The following is an 8091-nucleotide window of genomic DNA, read 5'->3' on the forward strand; positions in this document are numbered from 1 at the left end:
TCTAATTCTTTCCTTAAATTCAGAAGATTGGCTACTAGTGATTCTTGTGTTAGAGATTGCTGTGAGGCTAAAAATTATGAGCAAATTATGGTTCGATGCAAATTTCTCACTGAGATTATTTCCAAAATCAAAGAGTGGGGATTTGCTGTAAACATTCTTCAAACTCTTGATGAATGCTTAACGGAACTTAGAAGGTAGTCTAACAGAAATCTTGGAATTGTTAGATTGTATTGCACCACGGTTTTTTTAAATTGGAAGAACCGTAATCTTGTCTAGCATGGGAAATCTGCAATGTCTACTGCTATGACTGCTGTAAATGTTATTTCTTTTGTTACTTCTAATCTTCATCCTTTTCTAGATAGCTGGGGTGCTAACCTCTCTTGGGAGTATTTGAATTCTTGGCACCCTCCACCGCTAGATTGGATCAAGGTTAATGTTGACTCTTCACTTGTTTCTAATTAACGGGTTGGTATTGGTGGCTTCTTCAGAGATTGCAAAGGAAGAGTTCTCGTTGCTTTTGGAAAAAATTATTTGCATTGGGACATTACTCAATTGGAGATGGAATCTATTCTTTCTCTTCGGGATTTCATTCAAGGATGGATGCTTGAGAGTGTTGGTATCATCATTGAAAGTGACAACATCAATGTGATTAACTACATTCAACAATCTATGAAGAAGACTGATTGGCACTTGGAGGAAAGCTTGAACAATAAGCTTTTCTTTCTTAATGACTTTAATAAGATTGTTTTTCACCATGTTAGTAGGAATTGTAACAAAGTAGCTGATTTTTGTGCTACTTTGGCATTGAATGGCAATTTCTTGTTTGATAGTTCTTCTTTTGGTAGTTTACCGTCCACCTTGATGGATTTAATCAAGAAGGATGGCTACCTTTTTATCAATTGTAAGTAGTTTCTTTTGATTCATTTTCAATGCAAATTTGCAAATTTCAAAAAAAAATCACCAATTACTTAAAATTTTTAGGTAAAAAGGATGTAAAATTTTCATTAAAAAATTGTGAGAAGTGATTTGATTCTCTTATGAAAATACAATGTGAAAAGTGATTATTGTGTCTTAATTAGAGATAAATCACAAAAATATAAATGAAAAATAAAATAAAATGGTTACAAATAAAAAAAATCAAAAATAGCACAGAAAATAATTATAATGAACAAAAATGTTGACCTAATTATTCGAGGTCAATTTTTGTGGATTCAATATCTAGTACCTAAGTCTTTGAAGCTTAGTATATATATCATTCCTATAAAACTTTTCTTGGGCAGATATCCACTGACGTGGCATTGACTCAACCTCCTAACTCGACCTAAATCACCACTAACTCAGATAAAGTTGACTCAGTGCAAATTTAATTTAACAAATGATGGCTTTGATTAAATCCAAAATTAAACTTGTCTCAAACCTATTAGAATCAAATCAATATTAATTAGGGAAAATTGATTAAATTGAGCCTATTAAAGATAATAGCTGAAGGTCCCAACCAGCCTCCTCTCTATTCTCAAGATGGCCGAAGGCCCTAGCGTTCCTCCTTTCTATTTGTAAGTAGGGACAAACCCCTTTCCCTCTCCATTCGCACCTCCTCAACTATGGACATTGCTCTAGCCACCGCCAACCCTAGCTGTTTCCTGCCCTGGTCCATCTACCTCTCTCACACAAAAAATTTGAGCCAGTAACCCCATCAATACCTCAATCCCATTGGATCAAAGTAGGTGTTTGGTCTTGCTCATGCGATCTATATTTAGGCTAACGAGTATTCGACTGGAATCTACATATGCCCCACTCAATCAATTCTTCTTTCACATGCAGGTATTAAAAATTCCTATCCTCCTTGTGAATTTAATCCCTATTTTAAGTATTTTGAGATGGAACCTTGGGATTCTTTAGTTTTTGGGTGAAGCAAAGAACTAGAGAGAGAAGCTCCTGGGTGATTTTCTAGAGAGAGAAAGCTCATTTTTAAATTTTTTTCTTTTCACGGGTTCTCTGGGAACGGCAAAATTGACAACAGCTACTCGTCAGATGGATGATCGTTGGCCTTCTCCCACCGAGATCATGGCCTCCATTCGTCCATTTGGTACCAATCGTATGTTTGGTAAGAATAATAACAATCTTGTGATCAAAGGGGGCACAAGACCTCCAGTTCGTCAAGAAGTGGTGGTTGAAGGCAAAGGCAAGAGGGTGTCAACTGATCGTGCTGTGAGAGGTGCCAAAGATCCCGTAAAGGTGAACGTTAATACAGGAAGCTATAATACAGAGGCGTCTTCATCTATTGGCTTAGTTTTGAAGGTAAAAAGGTTTGTGAGAAATCTTGATGAAAATGATGGTCGTAATATTGCATCTGAAATCTATGCTTTGGGAAGTCAAGAAGAAATTGAAGGCAGAAATCTTGCGAAGAATCATGAGCTTGATGCAAAGCATGACAACATCAATGACGAGGGTATTCATAGAAATGGTATGAAGGAGGAATTTATTAAAGCATGGAAGAAACCTCAACATATCAAGATTTTATTTAACAGTGATCTAGCAAAAATGTCGGATGATGGGATTACAGTCAAATTAAATGCTGAGTGGGAAGTTATGAATGCACAAGTTCTGAAATACTCACTGGTTATCAAGGTTTTGGGAGACAAAATAACTTTTCCTATGTGTAGCTTGGAGTTGAGGAGGCAGTGGAATAAATTTGGTAGCTTTCACATGATTTCGCTTGGTATAAACTGGATATTATGTTAGTTAAAGTCTGAAGAAGCTATGGATGAAGTTTTGAATGGTGGCCCTTGGTATGTGTGAGGACACATTGTTGACATGGATAAATAGTCCCCCTTATTCAATCCCAACTACTTCAAAGGTATAACTGTACCTATTTGGATTCATCTCCCTTGTTTGCCATTATACTGTTGGGATGAAGAGAATATTATGAGAATTGCATAGTGTATAGGAGTACCAATGTATGTAGATTGGAATTCTTTTCAATGGGGAAAATGAGAATTTGCTCGGGTATGTGTGAGATTAAATTTAGAAAACAGTCTTCCGAATGGCATCTGGGTAGATGGAGTAGCAGGAAGATTCTTCCAGATAGTAGAATATGAGAAAATTGATTTGCTATGTTATCACTATGGCAAAGTGGGACATGATAAAAAGGTTTGTTCTGATGTTGTGGTGCATGCTGATAGCGACTAGATAGTGAAGAAATAAGTAATACAAAGCGATCTGGTAGTACTAGCTGTAGGCAAAGCTTCTGGGTAATATGGATCGTTAATTCACATGCAGTTTAAAAATAGAAGGTTTAGAAATGGAAGGTTTGTTGGGGGCGAGAAGCCTAGAAGAAATGTAAAGGAGGTGAAAGATAAGAGGACTGAAGTCCATGCTGATGCTGTGCAGAATGCGGTTCAACACAAGGTGGCTGAAGTGGTTATAGAGGTGGTGTAAATTGATCAACCTACATTGAATATAGGCAGAAGTTCTGGTAAATGGGAAGCTAACAAGGAGCTTGAGATGGATATTGATGTAGCTAATAAATTTGATGCTCTGAGTGAAGATATCGAAGAAGGGGAATTTATGAGTCATCCCACGGTGGAGCAGTTCTAGGGTAGTGTTGATGCTGAGAAGATTCTTGATAAAATGGAGGGTGCTTCTACTCATAGTAGCTGCTTGGTCAAATTTAAATTGGCCAAGGAACTAAAGTTGTTGGGGCCTTTAGAACCTGAGCATAGAAAAAAAAAAAGAAGGGGTGGTAAGGGAAATGTATTAGGTGGGGTTGGTTCCCTATGGTTCATTAATGTCTTCCTTTGTCTTCTGGAATTGTAGGGGGGCCAGGAAGAAGGAGGTTTCTCTGTACCTTAAGGAGATTGTTAGGGATCATGATGTTTTTTTTATTGCAATGATGGAGACTAAGCTAACAAGTGTTGATAGAATTATTGGAAGGGATTGGGATTTCTTCCACCATCCAGCTGTGGGAACTTCTGGTGGAATTTTGGTCGTATGGAACAGGAAGGTGGCCTCTTTTGTGGTGATGGAGACCTCTTCTCAAGTGGTGGTTGGAGTTCTTTCTACACCATCTATGGGAGATCAGAAGGTGGCCACTGTGTATGGGAGTAGATCTTGTAATGACAAAAGGAGTCTTTGGAGCATGCTAGAGAAAAGTAAGGTTGGTACGGGTCCTTCCATTGTGGGGGGGAGGGGGGGACTTTAATTGCATTCTGAAAAAGGGGGAGAAGAAAGGTGGAAAGAGGTTCCTATTCTCTAGAGGTCCTAGAGAGATGAGGGATTTTATGACTAACTCTGATTTCCATGATGTAGGTTTTGTTGGACCAAGTTTCACTTGGTGTAACAATAAAGAATGAGCTTCAAGGATATGGGAAAGGCTTGATAGATGCTTGCTAAATTCTGCATCTTTATATTTGGTTCCTTCAGAGAAGGTGAGGCATCTTGCAAGGGTGGCATCAAATCATAGTACAATTGTATTTAAATTGGAAGCTAAACAGTCTAAAAAGACAAAGATTAGCATATTTGAAGACACTTGGAGATCATACCCGGCTACTTGGAATATTGTATATAATTCCTGGAAAAAATCTGATTTTAGTGATGAGGTGGAGGTGCTTCATAGAAAGCTTTGAAGAACGTTGAGAGCTTTATTCTTCTGGAATAAAAATAAATGCAAGGACTTGTGTAAGTTGAAGGAGGACTTGAAGAGGGATATCTTGGAACTACAGAGTAAGGAAGCCATGGTTGAAGCTTTTTTGTTGGAAGTTTTGCTTCTGCTTAGGAGCAAGGTACATGAACTTAATGTCACACTAAGAAGGCTTTCTACTTGGTGGAATCAAAGGGCTAAGGCAAGATGGAAAGAGGAGGGGGATACTAACTCTATGTTTTTTCATAATTTTGTATCCGCTAGGAGGAATGCAAAGTGTGTGAGACAAATCAAAGGTATGAATAACCAATTGTTGGTGGAAGATGATCAGATTTAGCAGGTGTTTTTACAGTTCTTTGAGGAGAAATGGAAATACAAAGAATGCAATTGTCTGAATGGCTTGTAATTTCTGATATACAGAGATTGGATGCTTCAGATATGAATGCTTTGGCTGTTAAATTTTCCTTGGAAGAATGTAAGGAGTCGGTATTCCAGCAAGGCAATAACAAGTCACCTAGCTTAGATGCGGTGACATCTTTCTTTTATAAATGCTATCAAAAAGTTCTTTAATTCTAGAGTTATGCATATTGAATGGAAAGATACTTTAATCGTATTAATCCCCAAAGTGAAGAACTCGATCTTGCCTTCAAATTATAGGCCTATAAGCCTTTGTCAAACTATTTATAAGATTATTGCAACTATGTTGGTTAATAGACTAAAAAAATATATGCCTAAGATGATTTCGGAGGAACAATTGGCTTTCATTCATGGTAGATCAATGTTAGAACATTGTATATTGGCTCAGAAGATTTTTAACAAGTTTAAAATCTCTAAAAATAAAAAAAGTATGATGGATGTAAAGCTTGACATGGAGCAGGCTTACGATAGCATGGGATGGCCAGTTATACATCAAATTCTTAAACGGTATGGTTTCCCCACTATTTTTTCTGATTTCCTCATAGAGTGTGTGGTAAATGCAAGGTTTTCAATTATTATGAGTGGGAAGATCGAGATGGATCAATGCTCATAGTGGATTCGGGAAGGGGTTTCCACATTCTTCATATTTGTTCATTATGTGCTCCCAACTTATTTCCAATGCAATTGAGCAAAGGGGATAATAGTTGGGTATTCAAGTTTCTCCTAGAGGACCTAGGATTACACACCTTCTATATGCATATGATGTGCTAATATTTTCACAAGAAACCACTACTTTGGCAAGAATATTGAAGAGTATTATAAAGGAGTTCTGTGAGTGGACAGGTCAAAGAGTTAACATCAACAAGTCTCAAATTATTTTTGGTAAGGTTGTTAGGATATCTCATATGAAAATAAAGTGCAAGCAAAAATAAAAACCAGTAAGGGAAAAATCACACCACAGATTTTATAGTGGTTCGGTCGTGGTACGAAGGTTTATAAATAGGCCAAAAATTCTGAATATAATTGTCCTGTATGACATAATCTTGTAATGTATGATATGTTAAATCCTTACGTTAATTAAATTTAGGGTTACTTAAAGGAAGAAAGAAATTAGATATTAAAAATCAATATTATGTACTCAAATATTAAAAATATGAAAAATATGAAAAACAAAAGAAAAGAAGAAAACATAAAGAAAAATGAGTACTACAAAAATCTGTATTGGATAAAGCTTAATTACTTAAAGTATTCTAATACTTCAGTCAAATAGAGAATGTAAATAAAATAATACATATAAAAGTTTACTAATGAACTTCTAATTTAACTACATGCACAAATAATTTTGAAATGATATATTATTCATATATAAAATCAGTAGTCAATATTGTAGTTACACTAATAGTGAATACGTTTAATTCAAGCAATAACTCTAATGATTGATTAGGATAATTACTTATGATTATTCAAATTAAAATTAACTAACTTTAATTCAAGCAATATCTAAATTTTCATGCATTTTGGTAATTATAAATTTGTTATTTTTATTATTGTTGGTAATCTAATCAATAGGTGATTACACCTTTCGTTGAGGTTAAGTAAGAGTTTAAGCTAGGGATAATTTATTAAGTATAAATTTTTTAGTATTTTACTATCTTAAATATCGGTAAAAATATTATTTTTACTTGTTGTTCATGAATGTCTTAGGAAATACTAAAATTTCATAAGTATTTTACCACAGTCACAACGCTTCAAACATAAGCACCACAGTATTATCATTCACAACACCTCAGTACAATGATCAAACATTGTAGCAATGTTGCCTTTAGAATTTTTAAGAAGTGATCAATTGAAAGATTCTTTAAGATATAAAATTTTTACTAGGATCATTTAATTTAGGGCTTCAAGTCTCTTGAAGTGATTAATTGATAAGATTCACTAAAAATTAAATGATTAAAACACCTAAATAAAATAAATGACTCTATGTAATAGATTTGATCCCATTGGAGAGGCCAAATGCATTATAAATATGAGCCTATGACATATTGTTCAATTTCTCCTTGCACTTGGGAGTTATTGAGAGATATGTTATTTAAATCATAAAATAAAGATTTCTAACACTTAAAAAAAATTCCTTAAGAAAACCAATTGTTAAGAAAACTAACATTTAAATTTACATAAATTCCATTAAACTAAATCAAAATAAAAATAAAAATATTATATAACATTAAATAATAAACATATCCAAGCCACACTGCTTGTTGCACACACCTTAGATTATTTTTAAGGCTACTTATTCTAACTTAGGTTTGGTAGGGGGTGTGGTTTAATGTGATATAGATACCTTACTTTTGGGGTGTCTTATTTTTTATTATTTACTTTCTAATGTTCTGGATGTCATAATTATATTTCTTATTAGGCATTTTCTGTGATGCCTCATAATCTAATTTGAAAAAATATTCTTTTAACTTTTATTATATGATTGCGAGAGTTATCTAAATTCCTTTATCAATATAAATACAATAAACAAAAAAAACTATTAATGAAAACATCAATATAACATTTTTATTCATTTTTACAAAATTTATATATACTACTTAAGATCTATATAATCATATCATTACTACTAAGTCATAGTTTAATAATAATAATAATAATAATAATAAGAATCTTAACCCAAAAAATCCTTGTTAATCTCTCAGAAATCATTGAAAGCTATAAAATTAATAAGCTGGAATAAGTGTCATATCACTAAAGCAGTCATTATATCAGTATTATCAATTAGCATAGAAATCATATAAAGTTATAAAACCAAAACACCTATAAAGAATGTCAAAATTTTATCAATGTAGTAAAATTATATAAGAGTTTACATATATTATCCAGTTAGTTTATTTCATCATCAAACTAGTATTTTTTGTGTTCAACATATCATATTCTTATTATAGTAAAGTGAATTAGTAACATCTGTTGAGTCTAGTAATTAGGTTATTAAGCCTAAATTAATGTCCCAAGGCAATTAAGAGGGGGGGGGGGGG

General features: G+C 33.9%; 1 protein-coding gene across 1 annotated transcript; it reads left to right on the plus strand.

Moving 5' to 3' along the window:
• Positions 1-1487: 1487 nt before the first annotated feature.
• Positions 1488-7984, plus strand: LOC110093943. Its single transcript, XM_028695130.1, has 2 exons — positions 1488-1821; positions 2021-7984. The coding sequence occupies exon 2, from the start codon at positions 2032-2034 to the stop codon at positions 2740-2742; it is 711 nt and encodes a 236-aa protein (XP_028550963.1). The 5' UTR covers positions 1488-1821; positions 2021-2031; the 3' UTR covers positions 2743-7984.
• Positions 7985-8091: the final 107 nt, after the last annotated feature.

The sequence above is a fragment of the Dendrobium catenatum genome, unplaced genomic scaffold (assembly GCF_001605985.2).
Source record: "Dendrobium catenatum unplaced genomic scaffold, ASM160598v2 fragScaff_scaffold_621, whole genome shotgun sequence".
NCBI classification, from domain to species: Eukaryota; Viridiplantae; Streptophyta; class Magnoliopsida; order Asparagales; family Orchidaceae; genus Dendrobium; species Dendrobium catenatum.